This window comes from Gymnogyps californianus, chromosome 1 (genome assembly GCF_018139145.2).
Source record: "Gymnogyps californianus isolate 813 chromosome 1, ASM1813914v2, whole genome shotgun sequence".
NCBI lineage: Eukaryota > Metazoa > Chordata > Aves > Accipitriformes > Cathartidae > Gymnogyps > Gymnogyps californianus.
The window spans coordinates 134073815-134095721 of record NC_059471.1 but is presented as its reverse complement, the minus strand read 5'-3'; the positions used below and the strand labels follow the sequence as shown (position 1 = coordinate 134095721).

Below are 21907 nucleotides of genomic sequence, written 5' to 3'. Positions count from 1 at the left end.
GGATTAGACTGTGATGTAGGGAATGAGTTGAAGTGAGGTGTCAGCCATGATGTTATGAGCTGCAGTTCTCATTTAGTCATATAAATGTTTTTTTCTGTAAGCTCTGCCTGCAGCCAAGCTTGATGGGGATGTTCCAGGATAACTGTTGGCAACAGATTCCTCAATGTCTGGGTGGAAGAGACCTTTACTGTGTGGACCTGCATGTTCGACTGACATGGACAGGAGGAAGATGAAAAGCATGTCTTCTGCTCTGGAGCTGATGTCACAGCTGAAAAGAAGAGTTCTCACACACTGATCTAGTGCTTGCTTGGAAACATCCTCTCTGTGACTGACAAGTGGCACAGTCTACATTTATACATGCAATTGTTAACAACAAAGAGGAAATGCTGGCAAGATAGTGGCACAACATGAGAGAGTATTAGCAACCAGGGTACAGGAAATTGTTAAAAGGGTTATTTCAAAAGGAAAGAATTCCTTTTGTAAGAAGGAAATTTGTCACTTACCAGTGTGGAAGAGTGAATGATTTGCTTGAGGGAAGGTAAGGAGGATGCAAAGAAGGATTCATTATGCAGAGAAGAGAGGGACAGATAGGGCTGGTGATTTTCACCTACTGTAGCACATAAATTCTCAGAGGAACCTAACTATTAGTGATTTGAGAAATGAGGCATGTGAATCACAGAAAGGTTTCAGAAGGACTGGAGGATGTTCTGAAGGTGAGCAAAAGCAGAGTTATGCCAAGACTGACATGTAGGAACAGCACCTGGAGAATTCCAACAGCAGCTAGTGTGCCAGTATCTGCAGGGCTGTAAGTGACAGGCACTAGTCAAAATAGAATTGTCAACTCAAAGTCGTGCCAATTTTCTGTAGGATCCCATCCAGCACCCTTTAAATCATTGGAAAGATTCCTGTTGGCTTCAGTCTGAGTTCGGGAAGACTCCTACTCACCTACACCCTCACCCTAGCCAGAGCCCAGCTCCAAAACATGCCCACCAGGCATGGCTCTCACACAGAAGTGGCCAGGACTGAAAGCTGTTGGTGGCCCTCCCCTTCCCTTGGCATACCCTTTACAGCCCCACCAACGCTGGAGCTCTGCGCTTGCTCTACCACCTAACCCTCCCCTACCCCCTCACCTTCACCAGATCCCAGCTCCAAAATACACACCTACCACCTAGGGCTCCCACACAGAAGTGGCCAGGACTGAAAACTGTTAGTGGCCCTCACCTTCCCTTGGCAGCCACTTGTGGGCACCAGCAAAGGCTGGCAAAAGCTGTCGGACACTCTGGAAGGCAGCAGAGACCTGCCTGGGTGTCAGCAAAGCCCGGCAAAAGCCCTGGGGTGCTCTGGAGGGAAGCAGGGCCCCTTACGGGCCTCACAAAGCCTGGCAAAAGCCCCGGGGCACTCTGGAAGGCAGCAGGGCCCCTTGCAGGCTTCTGCAAAGCCTGGCTAAAGCTTTGGGGTGCTCTGGAGAGAAGCAGGACCCTTTGCAGGCCAAAGCAAAACCCGGCAGAAGCCCCAGGGCACTCTGGAGGAAAGAAAGGCCCCTTGTGGGCACTGGCAAAAGCCGTCAGATAGGGTTAGGGTTTGGGTTAGGGATAGGGTTAGGTGGTTGGGGTTATGGTTAGGTTTAGGGTTAGTGTTAGGTGTAGTGTTAGGGATATGTTTAGAGTTAGGATTAGGGGTTAGGGTTAGGGATTAGGTTTAGGTTTAGGGTTAGAGTTAGGATTAGAGTTAGGGGTTATTAGGGATAGGGTTGGGATTAGGGAGAGGGTTAGGGTTAGGTGATTGGGGTTACAGGTAGGTTTAGGATTAGGGTTAGCTGTAGGGTTAGTGAGATCATTGGGTATTAGGGTTCAGAGTTATGGTCAGGGGTTAGAATTAGGATTAGGAGTTAGGGTTAGTGATAGGGTCAGGGTTAGGGATTAGAGTTAGCATTAGTTTTAGGATTAGGTTTAGGTTAGGGGGTTAGATTTAGCAGTTTAGGGTTAGGGTTAGGGTTTAGGTTTAGGGGTTAGGATTAGGTGTTACCATTAAGGTTAGGGTTAGGGCTTAGGGTTAGGGATAGGGTTAAGTTTATGGTTACTGTTTAGAGTTAGGGTTAGGGTTTAGTATTAGGAGTTAGAGTTAATGGGTTGAGGATTAGGGGTAGTGTTTGGAATTAGGTTTAGGGGGTTAGAATAAGTGGGTTAGAGTTAGGGAGTTTTGGTTATGGGCCAGGGGTTAGGATTAGTGGTTATGGTCAGGGTTAGGATTAGCATTAAGGTTTAGTGTTGGGATTAGGTTTTGTGGTTAGGTTTTATGTTAGGGGTTAGGGTTAGGTCTAAGGGTTTGAGATAGGGTTATGGTTAGGGGATTTGGGTTAGGATTAGGGGTTTTGGGTTAGAGTTAGAGTCAGGCGATTAGGTTTAAGGTTAGGGTTAGGGGTTAGAGTTAGGATCGGCATTAGGGTTTGGGTTTAGGGTTACAGTTTATGGGTTAGGCTTAGTGGTAGGGTTAGAGGTTTGTTTTCGGGTTAGGGTTAGTTATAGGGTTAGCATTTTGGGTTAGGGGTAGGGTTAGTTTTAGAGTTTAAATTTAGGAATTAGATTTATTGTTACGTTTAAGATTTGGGATTAGGGTTATGGTTACAAGGTTAGAGTTTGGGGTTTGGAGGGTTAGATTTAGGTGGTTAGGTTTATGGTTAACTTTCAGGGTTCAGGGTTAGGACTAGGGATTAGGGTCCGGGTTAGGGGTTAGGGTTTGCGTTAAGGTTTAGGATTAGGGTCAGGTTTAGTGGTTAGTGTCAGGGTTAGTGTTGAGTTTAGGGAAAGAGTTATGATTAGGGTTAGTGGTTAGAGTTTAGGGTTAGGGTTGGGGATTAGGGTTAGGTTTTGGGGTTAGGGTTTATAGTTAGCGTTATGTTTAGGATTAGGTTTACGTTTTGGGGTTAGGGTTAGGTGGTTAGAGTTAGGGGATCAGGGGCTTAGATTTAGGGTGCTATGTTTAGGGTTTGGGTTTATGGTTGGGGCTAGTGTTTAGGATTAGGGGTTAGGGTCAGGGTTAGGGTTAAGTTTAGTGGTTAGGGTTAGATTTAGGGGTTAAGTTTAGGGCTAGGATTTAGGGTTAGGGTTAGCTTTAGTGGTTAGATTTAGGGTTTAGTGTTTGGGTTAGGGCTAGAGTTAGATTTAATGTTTAGGGTTAGGGTTTAGGGTTTGTCTTTGTTTTTAAAATTGGTCGTAAAAGTTAATGAATAATAAGAGATGTAATGGACATGGTATCTGTCAGCTTTAGCAGAATATTTACCATTGTTCCACATGCCATTTTTAGAGGGCAACGAGAGTTAGAAACTAGGTGAGTTTCTGCACATAGGAACAAGTGTTTCTTCTATCGCAAACAAGAATTTTTCAGCAGAGTTGACCCAGGTACCATGTAGATTCCAGCTGACACACAGGACGGTTTAGTACAAGTCTGAACTGTCATTAAAGACCCCTGGGTTTGAGAAGCCAGTCAGACATGCAACTGATACAAATCCAGGAGGAATTACTGGTATTGTGGAAGACAGGCTCATGAAGTAGACATGGGTCCTGACATAAATGAGAGAACTGTTGGTGTCATTCAGGACATTCATGGAAAGCAGTTCATGCAGCCAGAAATAATCAGATGCACAAGTAGAAGAATGGCAAAGAAGCCAAGGAACAGATCAGAAGCTGCAAGATATGGTGACTAACAATAAAAGTCACTAGCCTGATGCTGCTTATAGGAGGAGCAGATGCCAGTCACACCAACTAACACTGGTAAGTGCATCCCAAATCATATCAGCCAGGCTGTACTCTGCTGTCCTTAGCATGTGTTAAACTACAGCATACAGCATCTGATTTAGGAAAGAACTAACAGAAAAAAGCAAAATACATACAGAAGTTCTTTGAGAAGCACAACAGAAACAATGAGCTGTTTGATAAGGAAGAGAGCCAGCGGTGTTTAATCCAGGAAGACAGGCAAAATGGGGATGTCATGACATTCTAAGGGTGGACAAAGGAACATTGTGCAGAGCTTGGATAGTGAATCAGTAGTCATGAGGCATGGAACGAGCCCTGATCTGGTGCATCTTTCCTAGAGCTAGTAAAGAATAGACTGTATTTATCATACAGCTATACTCTAGGATGTAAATAATTTTAAAAAAATTTAAAAAACCCAACAATTAAGTGACTTAGTAATCACCCTGGTCATCCCAGATGAGTTCACAGTTCTCTGACCTGAGCTGATACTGCAAGGAAGTCTAGTTCTTGTTTCATGCAGGAGTAGCAAAGTTGATGGGCTGTGAGATGCCAGGACTTGAGGCTGATGATGTATCTGTGTGCAATCACTAGATTTCAAGTTGAAAGAAAGGAGCTGACAGAGCAGAAGACTCGGGGGGCTGTAATTCATCGCAGCATTTAAACTGAGTGGTAGGATCTCTGATGAGGCAGCAGAGGTGATAGGAATGTAGCTCTAGCAGCTGGAGTGCAGAGAGGAGAGGCCTGGTCAGAAGAACAGGGTGTGCAAGTCTGGTTACTACGTATAACACCAAGAGATGATAAGCATTGCCATTCATATAATATAGCATAGTGGCCAAGGATGCAGGGGCAAGGCCCAAGCCCCTGTGAGTGTCCACCGTACTCTAGGCATCTATGCTCAGCATTTCTGCAAAGGTTTCTTAAAATTAAGAACTCTAAAAGTGTTCTTGCTGCAAGGTTTTTCCAAGAAAATGCTTCTGTTCTGCTCTGAGCCAGCAAAAAGTAATAAAATCCAGCTTCCCAGAGTACAGGTGAGGGGACTAGCCACAGAGCCCTTCCCACAAAGAAACGGGAGTGGAGTCCGCTCACATCAAGGCAAAGAGAAAGGAAACATTCATGGCAATCTCTGGAGGCTTTTGGAGAAAGCACTGTCCTCCTGTCCACAGAACAACTGGAGATTGTTCACAGAGACTCTCTTGTCTCATGAACAGAGGGTATTGTAAAAATAAGTCATTAAAAGGGTAGGGTGAATTTAGTACAGAAGCAGAAATTGGAGTGACTAGGGACAGATAGAAAAACAAGAACAAAATGCCCACTTGGCACATGGGGACAAGCAAGAGGGTCCACTGAAAGGAGGGGTATCTCTCAAGAGGAGGCACTCCCAGCAACAACAGCTTCCAGCACCCATTTGCCTTTTTCTCACTCGCCAGTGAATGCCTCAGCCTAGAACTCAGCAAGGTTAGGGGCATGTGAGCCTCACCCTCATCTCTCTCTCATGGCAGCAAGTCTCCTCAGCCCCAGACATGGGGAATGCAGCCAGTCACTGACCAGGCTCTTCAGAGGCATGTAGAAAAGGCAGCTCTTGACTCAGTGCTTTAAATCTCAGGACTCCTTCCTCCAAGTCGATGCAACACTAAAGAAGGAGAGAGCCAGTTACTTGCTGGACATTTCAGATAGCAAATCTCATGATGTCTATGACTGGGAAAAACCTGTATAACCATCAAACAACCCCACTTTGGGTTTGTAGAGACCTTATAGTTCCCCTCCCTGTCCCCTATGCTGCCTCCTTGCTCCTATTACCTTCAATGGATTCCTCTCCACACCCTTCACAGCGCCATTCCCCACCCTTCTTCCTATGAGTCCCTCTGAGGTGATGTCTTCACATCACTCAGCCATTCAGCCCAATGCTTTTCCTGCTTTATGAGTCTGACATGTGGCTACAAATATTTGACAGGCAGGAGCAAGCTTGCTGCAGCCATATTCTGAGCCACCCAGGAGCCAGGCTCAGCAGAGCACTAACCCTGAGCTGAGCTGACAAAAGGAGAGCGCTCTTTCCACTCGTGTCCAGCTAGTGTTGGACACTGAATGTGATCATACAACTTCACTTGGCTCAAAGCAAGGGCAGAGCTTGTTCACATCTGCCTTCGAAAGGCAACACAGATATAACTTGTCACACAGTGTGCCTTGCCTTGTCTCCTCTTCAGTTTCCTCTTCCTGTTTACAGCTTGTATGGTCAGGAATACAAAGAATGGGAGATGTGATAGTATACTATTGGGTGATTCCTTTCTTAAAACCTTTAAGAAGGACTGGAAAGGAATCAGTGACTCAGAGCATACTGCAGCCAGCCAGGCAGCTGTGCAACAAGCATTGCAAGTAGCACCCTGGAAGACCTGGACGTAAGTATTTCTGATGCTTACAGCAACCAAATCTTGGGGAACTTCTTGAGAGGAGCCCTGCAATAAGCAAGAAGCTGTTCCTTACCTTGAGAGACAACAGAGTCTGCAGACCAATGCAAAACTCCAGCATTTCATCATCTGAGAAGAGAGAAGAGTCTGATCAGGCTTAAGACTACATATACTGCCCCTCTAAAGAAAGTGTGTCTCTCCTGTAAGAGGATGTGGAATATGAGAGCATCTGGTTCATAAAGTTATATGGTTATGGTGTATTCAGTATAAAGTAAATAACAAATAACAAGGAAAGTGATGAATTAAACACACAAACATTAACAAGCAGGGGTAACAGTGACAATAACAAAGACCAGCACTCTTCTGCCACTGACTGATGAGCCATTAAAGCAGCTACTTAGGCACAGTCCTGAAGAGTGTCAAAATGAACTTTGTAGCTGATAAGAGGAGGGAACCATGATTATCATGAGTATTATGAGATATTTGAGGGGGCTTGTGGGATCATATAAAACTTACTATGGGCTGTGTAGGGATAGGGCCAAAGGCAGAAGGCAAGCAGCAGGGTGGATCAGGGAAGAATAAGCATGGAAAAATGGAGAGGAGAAGGGATAAGGAGGCCAGTCACATGCAAGCAGGTCTGACTGAACCCTGCGCCTGATGGCTAAAATCTATCCAATCTTCTTATTAAATAATTTTAAAAAGTAATTTTTTTCTGTGTAACCTCTCTATCCTACATGTGACTGCTGCAAGTCTTAAGTGTCAGCAAGTGTAGAAGATGCCACGGGTTAAAGGGCAAATAGCTCTAGATGTCAGCAACCGGAAGGACTGGCATGCAAGAGAGGTGCCAGTAAGTGAAGGGACCACAGGCCATAGAGCTCATAGGTCTGTGTCAGCAACTGGAGAAGGGGACGTAGCTCACAGGTGCCAGCAACTAGAGAGACCAGTGTGCAAGAGAACTCTGGGTGCCAGTAACAGGGGAAGGGTGCACAGGCCATAGGGCTTATACACCTGGGTGTCAGCAACTGGAGGGACTGCAATGTGTGCTGCAAGGTCTAAGTTCCAGTAACTGGAGAAGGACTGTGTGTCACAGAGCTTATAGGTCTAGGTGCTAGCAACTGGAGACATCAGCATGCAAGAGAGCTCTGGGTACCAGCTCTGACCAGGGTCACAGGGGCCTTACGTTTATAAGCCAGCAACTGAAGAGGACAGGGATATGTGTGAGAGGTCTAAATGCCACTAACTAGAAAGACTGAGTGTGTTTCTATTTCCCCAGTGAATTTAATCCTATATGCTTGTGGTTTTGTATACATAATTAGCTAGCAAACTTCAATCTGGTCTAGCCAGTGAGTAGGAGGAAACCTGCATCTGGAAAGACTCAAGGTCTGGGTCAGTGGCTAGGTAAGGGGCTCAGGGTCCAGACATGGATGTAAGACAGATCTAGAAGCTGTGCTGTTATCTGAAGACTCTGTGAATATGAGTGTGCTTGTGAATCTAGAGACAGGATGTATGAGCTTCTGCTAGTGAACGTCAATCCTGGTCAGCCAGAGAGGAGGACCAGGACTGGGCTATCTGTGCTCGTGTTTATGTGAGTGCTGGTAAAGGCACTGCTCTATGTGTGGTAATCTGTGTGGCTGGCCTTGTCTGTGTCCTCTCTATATGTGCCTCTCTGGAATATATGTTCAGCCTTGCTACTGTCTGAACCTGCCACTAAGAACATGCACTGGAGTGGGCAAGAGCGACCTCCTGGGTCTTAGAGTCATCCATCTGGACTTCAGTGGCAGGGAAGGAGGAATCCTGAGGTCCTGGAGTCTGCAGGATTCAGCAGCCACCAGTAACATCACTAACACTTCCCCTGTCTCCTGGATGCCTGCTTGCCCTGTAACCAGTGGCTGTTATTTTATAATTTATTTATAACCACATAAGCAAGAGCACTGTGTACACAGGGAGATGTGAGGCACAGATGTAGCAATTCTGCTCCTTCCAGGCCGCCGTTTCCACATCCCAGCAAAATGGATAGGTGCTACTGGGCTAAATTCACCTGTGCTGGTACTAATAGAGACTCCCTATGAAGGGCAAGAGCAAGTAGAGGGGAAACCAGGGAAGAAGAGGAAGCTGGAATGTGGAAGAGGAGGAAACTCTTTCTAGATGACTAGGAAAGTGGGAAGAATGGACATGAAAAGAGGGAGCAAGGGAGGCATTGGAAGATGAATAGTACTCATCAAAGATGAGGAGTCAGATACAGGCAAGAGGGTAAAGCTGGAAGACTAGTAGGGAGAAAGAACGGGGAAAAAAGACGACTAAGTTGTTTTCAGCACATGCATAGCTTGATGTAAATGCAGAACATGCAGCCTTTCTGCTGTTTTCTGGGTGTGCTCCAGTGCCTGCTGACTTGACCTTGTCTCCTATGGCTCCTTCCTTCAAAGGGTTCTGCCTCAGGACACCAAGGGAGACTCAGCACTCTGGGGCTACCAGGTTCTTCCAGGGTGCTCCCTGCAGCAGAGGCAGATGAGTACACAGAGAAACCCTCTGGGGAATAAGCTGCAGCCTCAGTCAGTTTCTCTTATGACTTCCATCCAGCCAAAGACACAAGTGCCCATTCAATAGAACATAGGGCACCAGGGGACTAATCAAGCAGTCTGGATAACTTTAAGAAAGGTCCATTTTAGAAGGAAATGAGAATTTTCCACATCCTGTGTTAAGACCAAAAAGCACCTCATTTCTCCCCACTTTCAATGTCTTCTGTCTTGTCTGTACTCTTCCTATGCCCTTTGCCTTTGGTTACATTGAGGGTATTCACAGCACATAATGATCTTGGCCAGCAGTGGAGGTGATCACATCACCAACCTCCCACCACGTTACGCTTTTCCCAGAGATCCTTTTCAATGCCATTGGCAGGGCAAGAGGCACACAGGAAAACTGGGGGAGGGGAGGGGCTGGCACTCTCACCTACAACCAGTGCTGAACACAGCACTGTCTCCTGGCCAAATTGCAACTCCATATGTTCTACTCGGCCAACAACGCTGGGAATGGGAAGAGAGAGGTCTCCACAGTCCATGGCAGATACTTCTTCCAGCCTGTGGGACACAAGAGGTGTTATTGCCTCAAGTGGAGGAAGAGGAGGAAAAACAGGACTTCTCACTGATGGTGGTACTTCTTGGTCTCATTGGGAACAGGCCCACGAGAGAAGGAATCTCATTCATACAGCATGTCTGGAGGCAGATTCCACAAGCAAAACCATAAGGCGATGTCCATTTGCGTTCCTCACTGCTGAGGCTAAACATCAGCTGCGCAGCTTTGTCCTGCAGTACACACAGACAGAATGACACAGCTCTGCCTCCTAGCCTAGGGTCTGCACACAACTTCGCCAGTGCTCCTGATGCCTTGCCCTGTAGCCCACCCTCTGTATCGTCTCCTAAACAGCCATGTGCACATGCAAAGCTGCTAGTAATTATCGTTGGGGCTGGGAATCAAGAGTACGTAGGTTCTTGCCATAGGTTTTCTTTTAGCTACCCCTCCTTTTCTACTGTGCAAAGACTTACCCCAGCTGGTTTAAACAGCTCTTGGAGATGAGATTTGGTAGACACCCAGTGTTAACAGTCGCTTTCAATACCTGACCATGGCACTAGAAAAAACAACAGATTATTACTGTGGACTCAAAATTGGCATACCCACTCATCCATCAGTGTGACAATCCCTTAGACCTTCCTTAGCAACATAGCCAAAGATGTGGTGTTTCAGGCAGTAGTCAGAAGGCAGGAGACTCATCCAAGACAATTGTGGTCTCCCCAGTGCTCTGCAAACCTCTGCCAAAGGCTTCTTTTTGAATTTGTCTTCTTTAATTTGCATTTGATTGCCCAGACACTTATCTGTTATTAGCGACTTTAACTTAGCAGTATTGCAGTCAAGAGATGCATAACTAGTGAATTTGTTCAGAAAACCCACATGGACTTTATTAGCAGAGGAATAATTGCTATGACAAAAGCTTCTAAAGGAATATAAGCATGTGCTACAGCCTTTGTAGGTTTCCTCTCTCCATTTCTTCTGGTGTCACAGGGAACAGTGTTCCAGGGCTAGACATCTGTTCTCAGTTGAATAGCTTCCAGAGGGAGAAGTCTGTGGGAGAAGCAGGAGCACCCAGGACAAGCATCCCTGAGAAGAGCTTGAATTTAAGGCAGTTCCCAAGATAACTGACACATCCAAGTGACTGCTGAATCCAAGAAACAACCTAATCCAGAGGTGTCTGTTTTGTGGGGGGCTTACATTAAGTTCCTAGACAGCTCTTTAGGGAAATATGACATGAACACTACAACTACAATATTCACAGCTGGTATCATCTGGCAAAGGGAGAGACGGGATGCCCTGCACCCAAGTCACTTCTGCAAGATCTTACTGGAATAATCCTCAGTGCCTTGCCCACTTCATTTCTTCACCCCTTTGCACTTGAAAGGGAACGGGAGATGTGGTTGCCATCTGTTTTATGTCCCCTCTGCACAGAGGTCCTTAATGGCAGGCTAGAGGTGCTGACATAACAGCAGGTCTCATATATGGTAGAGGTCTGAAAAAATAGGGTTGTCAAGGACATCAATAAGAGTTATGTTCAGAAGGAAAAGGAGGAGCAGGACTTAGGAAAGGAACTGGAAAAGATGGAGTAACTGCCATCTACAAAACATGGCTTGCACCGACCTATAGTGCGTAACCATACCCATTCTTGACAGCCTAGTTCTTCAAGGCTCTGTGCTCACCAACACCCCCCCAAAAAAAACCAACCACAAAGTTTCCCTCTTGAGAGGCTCATTTTCCTCCTGCTATGATTTGTATTTTTCCTGTGATTCTTTCTCTTCAATCCACTATGGCACTCGGTGCCATGAGCCACTCAGAAGCAGCAACAGACCTCCCACAGCTCCTCTACCCTTATGCTCATTCCTGACAAGCTTAAATGCTTTGAACACCTTAAGCAGATGAGCATGACCATCAGGGACTCAGTGCAGCACCAGTAGGGTCACGGAAAATGGCTAAATTTCCCGATTTCTTTACTAAATCTGCCTATGATTGTTACATGGGTTAATCATCACAGAGAGCTACATCCAATATTTCCAAGATTTCATTTTCAAAAATGTGCTGTTTGTGAGTTATTATAAAGAGAAAGGAGAAAACACCTCCTGTGAGAAATACTGGAATGCTGCAAACAGACACACCACCAACAGACACAACCAGTGCTAATTGCACTCAAGGCAACCTCAGAGAGCGCATGCTGGAAATGTCAAGTCTGTTTTGTCTTGGAGCTCTTCCTCTGGTCTAAACTGCTTCTGCAGTACATCAGTGTAGAGAATTTCATCATTCTGAACATTTAGATACACCATGTTCCTAGAATGGCCACTTAGTTGAGAAATTTTCAAGAACTGCAAGACCACTGGAGCTAGAGATCTCAACCTATATTGTTTTACAGAGTTCACCGAGAATCATGTAAAACTCATATATGTATATATGATGTACATTTAAATAATATACAGGGCGTTTAGAAGGAAGAGCATTCACCATGTGTGGCCTTATCCAGGAACAAGAAGAGCAGTGCTCAAGCAGTATCTACACAGAAAATATGCACAGATGCATATTTTCAACAGCTCCTGATTTGTTTATTATACTTTTTCTTCTTTAATGTAAAAAAGCATGTCTTATTCATAAAGAATTTTGTCCAGTTAATTAACAGTCCTGTGTGACTGCAAACACTTGTGACTTCTTACAAGACCCAAGTGAGGCATGTAATGCTAAATACTTTAGGAAAGCCAAAGCCAAGACAGATCTCACAAATTTCTGGCTGCCAGCACTGTGCCTTCCCCATTATATCATGTACTTCTCACAGTCTCAGCCACACTGGCATCTACATTCAATCCAAGGCCGCTCTTTGGCACATGGTATGGAAATTGCCACAGAACTACAAAGTCACAGGTTGGGAGAACACAGAACTTAACTGATCTGATACCATCTGGAAGATTCATGAAACAGAGTCAGATCACAGAGAAACCAGCCCCCAGAAGCCCTCTCTGCAGTTCTTTGCACATTCATGCAGGAATATTCCCCCGGCTCCTTCACAAATGAGCAGTCCCATTTCACTGCAGAGTAGCTTGAACTGCCGTCCCATGGTAATACAGATCACACATGACAGAGCTGGTAGGAGACCCAGCTGAACTGCTGCCTGTTCCCAGAATGTGCACCCGTTCTCTTGCCCTTTGTTCATGCGTGCCTCCTGCCTCTAGGCACAAATCTGCTTTAAGCAAGCAGGGGAGCGTGCCAGAATCTCACAAAAGGGGAAGAGCTGCAAAGCACTCTATTTAGAAGCTCCTGACTTCGGCAATACTTCTGCTTGTTCAAGAAAAAACATTGCCTGCGTGGCTCCAGGCTGCCTGGCATGTCAAGTTTAAACATTCAGGACTAGGAGTAGTGCCTGCCCATAGATGTCACCAAGGCCAACTGGAGAGATCCCGCCTTACCTCATGACAACAGCTGTTTGTGGCAAAAGCTGGTATTACGAAGTCCAGACTTCTAGAGAGAAAACAGCCTGGAAATTGACTGGACCCAGAGGACAGTGCCTTATCCCTGCCCATGGCAGAGGGGTTGGAACTAGATGATCTTTAAGGTCCCTTCCAACCCAAACCATTCTATGATTCTATGACAAAATGCCTCCCCTTCTGCTTTTAGAGCTCTGTAATGTCTGTGCTGTCTGGTCCTCACTGACACATCAGCCCTGCCTGGAAGGATTGTGGCCAGACTAAGCAGAGAGGCAAGGTAAAGCACGAAGTGCAGATACATGCTAAGCATCTACCTCCTCATCCTCTGCACTGTGCTTCATAGAAGAGGCTTCCCTGTGCCTCCTCGTTACCTAAGTGGATATATTAGCCATGTGTGTCAGGTCAGGTATGCTACCACATCTGTACAGACTGCAACCTGCCAACAGTGTCCAGCTGAATCAGCTCTTCCTCATTAACAGACATGGATTCTACTGGGAAAGATTTAACCACCCCTGTGGCTCACAGAAGCCAACTGTTCATTGCCCAGCTACAGAAAAGGCATTGTATCAGCTCATCAGAAATAGAAGACTGGAGTATGGATAGTAATTGCTGAGGAATCACTTTGGGAGCAGGCAGACCTGAGATGCATGAGCTGTTAGCGTTGTTGTGATTGATAATAAACCTAAACTGTATCACTAGGCAGATTCTTGAGTTTCGTTTCAGAGCAGGCTGGGAAAGTTGCAAGTGAGAAACTTGCTGGGATATAACAGGACAGTGATTATTCTGTAGGAAACAACATTTCATCTCATTCAGTGGTAAACAGCCCTGCACAGTTATCAGCTCCAGCAGCCTCACAAAAGCTATCCACCTTCCAATTATACCACTAACCATTTGCCCAGAGAACTCACCAGGAGCCTGAGGAGAGTCCTTGGTCTAGCATACCACAAACACAATGCAGATTAGGTAAGGAGTACACAGGCAGCTGATGAGTACTGCAAGCCTTCTTGGACTAAAGAGATTTTTCATCACATTACCCACTCTCATCTCTGCCCCAGAATTTTCAGTCTATTACTACCAGTCACCATTAGTCTTTATCTAAAGGTCAATTATGGGGATTTCCAAGAAAGAGGAAGAGGGGAGGGGAATCAGAAAGGATCACCATTTATAAAGGAAGAGCTTTGTTTTCTGAAATAATGTCAGTTCCGAAGTCAAGAAGCTGCTTTAACCAACCAAGGTTGATTAATCCCAGGTTGCTCTGGCACAGAGGAAAAGCAGCCTTGGGCAGCAGTGGAATCTTTCAGCATCTATTTCCAAGTCAACGAGAGACAAGCCCCATCACAAAAAATAACAGCTTGATTTTACGACGCAGATGCCAGTCATGACAAGCTTTCCAAAGTGCTTTGCAAAAACTGCCAAAAAAAGGGGCAATTCTGCTAAAGGCCCATGTGAGCAACCCACCTAAGTAAACAGGAGGGTGAGTGACTCTGCAGTACAACTATTATAGACTGGGTCTGTCTGTGATCTCTGAAACTTAAAAAGGCCTTAGGCACAGGGCAACTATAACCTGTTAGAGTGAAAACACTTATTGCCTGAATCGCCCTGTAATACTGAGGTCTACATATGTTCAGCCTTATTTCCTAGTCAAGTTCTGTTACTAGTCAGGTGATGCAGTTGTTACCACTTTGAAATTTTCGGCATACTTGCCTGAGTGTAAATGGAAGCTTTGTGCTGGTAGATGATCTTTCTCAGGCGCTGCTGTCAGAGAGAAGAGACTTCACTGGGGTCACGTTCCATTTCTAATAAAAACTACACCACAGTCAAGAAGTTCTCCAGAAGGTACCAGCTCACCTCTCTGGTTAAAGTGAACTGGCAGCCTGAGTGCTATTTCCTGCCATAGATCTGTTACTTACAGGCGAGGCTTTTTGAAGTTCATAAATGTGAACATGAAAAGCAGCAAGACTAAAAAGAAGGGGAGGAGAGCTTCCCTTCCTTCAATGTAAGAAGATTAAGTGTGGCGAACAGTGACTGGCTCTTAAGAAGGGCAGAAAAAGAGAAACGCCTGTGCAGAAGGTACTGAGTTCAGGGAGAGTTAAGTACAGCGTTAGACCTATTTCCTTGACTGTGATGTTCATTAACCTTCCTCCATGAAGGAAAATATAATGTGTGTGGCAGCTGGGGTACAGTCCATTAGAAACACAAAAGGGGAACAAGTAGTGGACTCTAACGCTGAGTTAGCTACTGCCCCTGGGATATGATACATATGCATGCCTGTCCTTGTTTGATGTACATGCCTGACAAAAAAACACCTTTTCTCACTGAGTTTCCTCTTACAGAACAATACAGACTGGTGATTAAAGAAAAAGGAACACCTTCATTTGCTCAAAAAAAGGCTCCAGCTATTTGGAGAAATTACACTGAGAGCCATTCATCCTATTAGTCTGTTTTCCCAAGTATGGTTATGTTAACCTAGCTACATCAGACTCTAAAACCCAGGGTAAGCAATGCCTAACTGCAGCAGTAAAGGCTGGAAAACAAACCAGACAGTGGCTTTGCATGGTACTGACACACTTGATCTGAACATTTCAGAAACTTGCTCCCAGGCTGTGTTCATATGATAATTAATTGTGCCAACTGAATTTTCAAAGGTATATATGTTTTTCCTGGAAGTGTAGGCTTTACACTCTAACACGTGAGATGTTCTTTAGGACAGGTAACTGAAATAAACACAGCTTTAAAATGGATTTTGTATACCAGGTCTATATCTTGGTGAGTCTCATATTTGCATATTACTGAACAGCTCTAACCGTGCAGTCCTCTTTCATGGGGCACAGCTTTTGGATGTGCTTTCTTACCTACAGGGGCCAGGGAGGAGTGTGTTCTGCTGTATAGGAGGATATAAGAAGAAAAGGGAGCTAAAAATACTGCTTCCATCAAGAAATGCAACTGTGCTAATTCAGAGCACAGTTAGCCACTTTCTTAGGAGGTCCTTTGACACCAGAAAGAATCAGACCAGACTGGATCCAGTAAGTGTAAATCAACTAGGGGCACATGTCTTAAAGTGATAAGGAGACATTCCTTGCTTCTGTATACAGTTATGAAATACCTCATGTCATGGGAAAGCTGGCCTCCAAAGGAAGGAGATATGATTAAGGTAATTTATCTTCAAATATGGACAACTAGAATGCATGTGGCAGAAAGGCTTTCCTCTGTCCGTTGGAAGAACTGAATCCAAACTCTAGGAGAGGCCATGAAGGAAATCTGCTCTCTCTGGCTGCAGCTGGCTTTGCAATTAATAACTTAGCATGGCCCTCGGGAGTGGGGCAGCTGGAACTCATTGAGCATTTGCCATCACTGTGAAATCAGCAGCACCACGTAGTTGCCTTACCTGGCACTGTATTAGCAGGGGTGAAGTCTCTTTTCTCCTGTCCTCTCCCTTTTCCATCTTTTCATCCTGGTCTTTTGCCAGCGGAGATTGAACCCATGCAGACTGAACCCTGGTCTCGCCCCGCAGCTTGTTCAGATTGTCTTCCAAGAGGCGCCGCTGGACCACACTGTGCGGCTGCTGTCTCCGTCACAAAGAAAGAGAAATCCCAGCTAAGCATGGAGCTAAGGACAAGGACATTTGCTAGCCCAGGGAAGCAGGTTGCAAATGCTTGACCCGACTGATCATCCTGATGAAAGACAGGCTTATCCCAAAAAAACTTTCTTTAAATCCCAAGTTTTTTTCTGTAGCCACTAAGGTGATGTTAAAGATGTCTGTGACAGGCAGGTCTCTGGGATGCAATTATTGGAGAAGAACATGCCTGATGCATGCTCTCCCCACACATATCTGTTCCTTCAGCTAAACATGCACTCAGCAGTCTCATACCTGTTCAGGTACTGCAATACTCTACCTGGTGGGTGTGTGCTGACATCCAACCAGGCACACTCACACCTTCTAATGTGGGAGGGGACAGGGGACGCAGCATGTGCGTGATGTACATGTGCGTAAGAAGGCAAGACTCCAGAAATTTTAGGTGTACAAGCAATTGTTTGTAGTGAAGTGGGAAGCTTCCCCTGCATAGGAAACTAGAACTAGCTTCTTATGTTCTTTGGAGTCTGTGTCTGCTCCCCTCCATCAGAAGTGATACTATTTTGACTCCCTAGTTGGGGGAACATCTGTGAAGCCCTTGGTTTTCACCGCTGGAAGGGAGCGCCATCAGCCAGATCAACGGCTGAAGGAACTTTATTCCTATATCTCATGTATTTCATTCATATCTCATGTATCTTGTATTCCTATCTCATCCCTGTTTCCTTTCTTCTGGGCAGAAGAAGGGGAGGTGCACCAAAAGGGAAGAAAAATTGTGAAAAACTTCTTGTCCGGACATTCCATACACACACAGGAAAGTGTTGCTTTGGAAAGAAAGCTCCCTTTGTCATCAGCTTGATGCTCTAGTTTTTGCCCAATGTTGATCCAGTGCCTCCAGTCACTGCATAGCTACTGAATCAACAATGGGCAGCATCAATGAAGTAGGCCTGTTGGAGGTAGCTTTGTCCTTTCTCCATGCACTCGGCCCCATGGCCCTTCTCCAGGAGAGCAGCTGCTCGGAGCTGACAATAGCGTTCTCAGTAACAACTGCCTATGTGAAGAAAGGCAATGAATCTAAAGGGGATAATGTGCTACAGCATAAACCGTTCCTTTTATCTTTCTCAAAAAAAATTTAAAAAATTAACTCCAGATGGTGCAGCAGTTTGATGTAGGATCTTATCGATGTGCAAGCAAACATCTGAATTAGACCAGACCTGCCAATGAGCTGGGCTGTATTAACCCTACAGAGTGTGTGTGCTTCAGACCGGCTTTATGCTTGGTCAGAGGGCTGAGGCCGGGGAAGTGTGTAAGTTGCAACTCAAAGCATGCTGACTTGTCAGTTTTGCCCCATGGTTGGAGCAGGAGAGCCAGCAACACTGGTTGCACTCAGCATTGCTCTTTTGCCCTCATGCCTGTGTTTCCCTGTCACTCGAGGGGCAAGAGTCAGATCATTCACATGCTGCATGAGAGACACTGCAGTAGTTGAAAAAGTGAGGTAAAAATATCCCTCTGTTCCTGGTCTTTTCCCAGCCTACTGTGCAGGCCCACGGCACAGCTGGCCTTTGTACTTCACTCCCTAAATACTCTGAGCACAGTGCCAGTTTGGCTGCCAGCTAATATCTGGGCCATGGGAAAAGGGCAGGGAACCAACAGTAGGTCTCCAAATTCCCATCCTCCCTCTTGTCTCCTCTCACAATCTGGCATGCAAAGGACCTTTCCCTCTCCCCACAACCTTTCCCACAGAAAGAGCAGGCCCTTTGTAGCTGCCACCTCTGTCCCCTTCTTGTCACTCAGGCTGGGAAGAGGCCAAGCACTGATGGGGAGTAGCTGAGCTTTGGGACTGTGGAGGCATCTGATTCAAGAGCAGACGCCTGGGGCCCTCCCTGTCTTCTGTCTCACCACTGAGACGGAGAAGTGGAGACCGTTGTCTCTCTTGGGCTGGTAAGAAACAGTGAGATGAAGAGAATGGTGAGGGAGGACCTGAAGGGAGTTGTGGCCAGCAGCTGAAAGGGAGATCCTCTCAGGACTCTTAGAAGGGTCAGAGCAGGTTCCCAGTGCAACTCATCACATTCAGGCTCTCCAATGTGAAATCTCAAGGCCTTGCTGGGATTAGTGAAGTGGTATGAGCTGGGGATCTTGATTTTTGGGAGGGGAGAAGCCAGATCTTCAGACCTTCTCGGTACTTTCAGAGTATTTTAGCTCATGCAGCTACTTTTTTTTTTTTTTCCCATTTAAAAAAAAAAGTGTCATGCTTGTAGTTGTTATAAAGCGGGAAATGTGAGGTCTCCACTGAAATGTATAATTTCCCATTGTTGGAGATGTGATGGGCCTGTCAAATCCCAGACACTGCTGGATGCATTGCATAAGCTGACTGCACACCCAGAATACACAGAAAAGAGTGGCAAAAAGTAACAGCCTGACTTTGACTGTGTAAGAAAACGTGTAGGTTTTTTAAATGACATGGGGCCTTGCTCTAATTTTAGGACATGCGGGGCTGCCACAGCTGGAGTCTCTGGCACTGTCAATGGAGACATGTTTTGGAGAATTAATTAAACTCTTCTCCCAGTGTAAGTGCTATAAGACTCTGGGGTGTTTTGCACTGTCTCCAAAATCAACCTCTCTGGCACTTCTTGATGCTGCTTTGTTTTCAGCCCTGCATTCCTGTCCTCCAGGAGGGAGCCAGACCAATTTAGGAAACATAGATGGAGTTTTGCATGGGGCTGGAGGAGTGCCTGAAAGCATATTTTGGACTCTAATTTGCAGCCCCCAAAACATCACAGTGATATCATAGTGGCCCATCAAGTTGCAGGGGCTGCTGAATTTCTCTTGGAAACCTAAGGCCTGGTTCTTCTCTTGCTCCAAGGTAAACCAGAAACAGAGGTACCACAGCTACTGCATTGACCCCAGGTATGGCACTATGCGTGCGAACTTTGCACAGGTGCCACACTTTATTTTGTGCCTTCTAACACCAGTGCAAAATTTCCATGGCAGAAAAAATGTTGTGCTTTATTCACTGCTCCCTAGCTCCATGGTAAAAATGTTTCAGCCATTCTATTACGGACCAAACATGAACTGTGCAGTGGTTTTCAGTGACCAAACGCCGTCTGCATGCGAGGAAGTCTCCTGCCTAGAATGGTTAATTTGACCAGGAGAGCTGCTCGTGGCAAGCGATTCGGACAAGGCTTGTCTTGCTAGAGCAAGCATTTGGGGCTTCAGAGTGCCAGACTCTGGAGGCCAAGACTGCCACTCGTACTGTGCAGGACTCTCACAGAGGCCTCTGGCTGGCACCGCAGTTGTCATTTTGGGGCATAGTGTGACAGGAGTCAATTCCAAAGCAAAGCAAGTAGACGTGTTTCTCTCTGCCCTTGTGGATGGGCTCAGCAAACTAAAAGACTCAAAAGTGGCTCCTCTCTGTTCGCTGCTAAAAGCTGTACAAGGAAGAGCCCAGGGGTATGCCTGGCTATCACCTCCTGAGGAGATGTTTCAGCTGCAATGCTGCAGGGTTTGAAGGGCCAGTGCTAGCCTGCCCGTGCTGCTAGCCTGAATGGGGCCCTTCAGGCTCCGGTGTGGCCAGGCCTCCTTCCCCATGGGCAGGAGGCCCTGTTCCTTGCTAACATGACACTTCTGTATGTGACTCCCCTCTTGTACTTCAGACAGCGACTGTGTTCAGGGCCAGAGGGACGCTCAAGACCAGTCCCTGTTGACAGCCATGTGTGCGGCTGTGAAGGGCTGGCAGAGCATGAGACAACAGCTCAGGGTGACTTTGAGGAGGCACCCTCGACCCTGCTGAGCCAGGGACTCTCAGCAGCAGCCGAGGCGGCCGCGGGGAGGGTGGTGGGAGCAGGAGGGTGCACCAGCACAGGAACGTGGCACTGACCCCTCGTCTGCGCGTGGCAGAGCGGCTGCACCCAAAGGTTTCAGCAAGGAGGATAGCTTCCATTCAGGCCCAGTGCCTGGGACCCTGCTTGTCCCGCACATGTGTGCCCCTGTGCGCAGCAGCACCTTGCTGCCGGCAGCCATGGGGCCTGCCACGGGAGCCAGGAAACAACTGGAGGAGGTAACACGCACCTGAGCATCTGTGGTGTTGGTGCAATGGACTGAGGATACAGAAGGAAGCATGGCCTGCAGGGAGGGGCAACATCTTTTATGACACCCACTGGCACAGCTGGAATAAGTGGTTGTGCCCCCATCACTGGCCAGACCCAGGCCCTCTTTTGGGAAAATGGTTTAGACCTCTGCATCCTTGAGCAGTTAAACTTCACAGCAGAGAGGAGAAGTCAGACAGCAAAACTGCCAAAGCAAGGGGCAGATGCATGCAGTTAAGCCAGCAAGAGATCCCGTGGGAAACTGCTCCCGGCCTTGGGGAAGTCCCTCTAGACCACAGACTGCCCAGGCTCCTGGAACAGATCCCCTCCCTGATGCCCCCTGCTCCACGTCTCCACAAGGAGATGCCCACAGGCCTCACTCCTGTGCCTCCTCCCCAAAGGTGTCATCCACGGGTGCTGGCCACTGCAGCTGCCTGCGTGCCTGGCTAGCGGTCCTGCCCTGTGCTTGCCCCTCCAGAAATCCAAAGAGTGGGGGGAAAGAGAATAATGCAAAAAGGTGACAAGGTCAAACATAAGCCTCTCAGAGTTTCATGAACTGTGCTCCCCTCCTTGCTGGGTCTAGGAAGGAGTCTGCTTTTGAGCTGGATCATGCAGGTATATGTGGGGGCTTTCAGAGACGTCCCACATGGAAACATACATGTCAGATGAACATATATATGTACTGGGTGAGTGGACAGTTGGATCCCGGAGAGTCCTTGCAGTCCCTATCTGCCTGCCTCTGCAAGGAGTTTGGTCACTATGGGGATGCATGGGAAGATGGATGCAAAAAAATGGGTGATTCATTCTTTCCCCTCACCCTGACTTGCTCCTAGATGATGCTGAAGGGAAGTTTCATCTTTGCTGAACCCATGACCCTTTCACAAAGCCTGACAGCACTTCCCAACTGGGATGAAGGCTATTAGGAGGACCCCCTCCCAAATGGGGTCCCACTGGACTCACCAAATCCTTGGAGGTGCCAAGCCTTGTCAAGCCATCCAGGGGCAGCAGGTCAGCAGAGTCCTTGTGCACAAACTGGGTGGCCTGTTTAAGGCGCCTCTTCTGTTGCAGAATAGCTTTGTTCCTCAGCTCCACCTCACACTCCTGTCGCTCCAGGTCAGGAGTATCCTTACTCTGCTTTTCCTCCCAGTCTCCTTGCCCCAGTGGCAGGGGACAGCTCTTCCTTGTGCTCATGGTGAAGATTCAGACAGAACAGGTCCTTCTTGGTATGCTGGGGTGTTCCCTGAACCCGTCTCCTGGTGTTTGCCCTCCTGAGGCTGACTCAGTCTCTGAGCCCCTTTCCCTTTCCCTTTCCCTTCCTCACAGCTCTCCTCTCCCTTTCTCTGCCTTTCTTCCTGCTCTTAGTTATAACTCACCCATCTCTGAAGTGTCTCTGTGCCTTTTTCTCCCTCTGTCCTCTCCGCTCACCCGGTGTCCCTCTGCTCCCCACTTCTTCCTCTCCCTCTCTTCTCCTGCCCTGACTGCAGCTCTGCCTCCTCCAGTCGGTGGGTCCCTGTCGTAACAGAAAAAGCCCCACGTCAGAAACCAATTTCCATAAATTACAGCAGAGCCGGCAAGATGCTCCGGCTGGAAAAAT

The 21907-nt window shown here is 46.9% G+C and overlaps 1 protein-coding gene across 1 annotated transcript; it reads right to left on the bottom strand.

Moving 5' to 3' along the window:
- Positions 1–5289: 5289 nt before the first annotated feature.
- On the bottom strand, positions 5290–21504 carry NRIP2 (nuclear receptor interacting protein 2). The gene is made up of 6 exons (XM_050915601.1): positions 21274–21504; positions 16046–16222; positions 9694–9776; positions 9101–9228; positions 6231–6283; positions 5290–5382 (listed from the first exon to the last, which is right to left on the bottom strand). Exons 1-6 carry the CDS (start codon positions 21502–21504, stop codon positions 5290–5292), a joined length of 765 nt encoding a protein of 254 aa, XP_050771558.1.
- Between the last annotated feature and the right edge of the window lie 403 nt (positions 21505–21907).

Bases quoted from the DNA above. Each gene is read 5' to 3' on its own strand.
- NRIP2 (XM_050915601.1), bottom strand. From the start codon at position 21,504: ATGAGCACAAGGAAGAGCTGTCCCCTGCCACTGGGGCAAGGAGACTGG. The intron at 9,777-16,045 runs GTAAGGCAACTA...TGTTTTTTCTAG, and splicing joins CCCTGCTAATACAGTGCCAG to TGCCATGGTCAGGTATTGAA. The intron at 6,284-9,100 runs GTGAGAGTGCCA...CTCTCTTCTCAG, and splicing joins GTGTTCAGCACTGGTTGTAG to ATGATGAAATGCTGGAGTTT.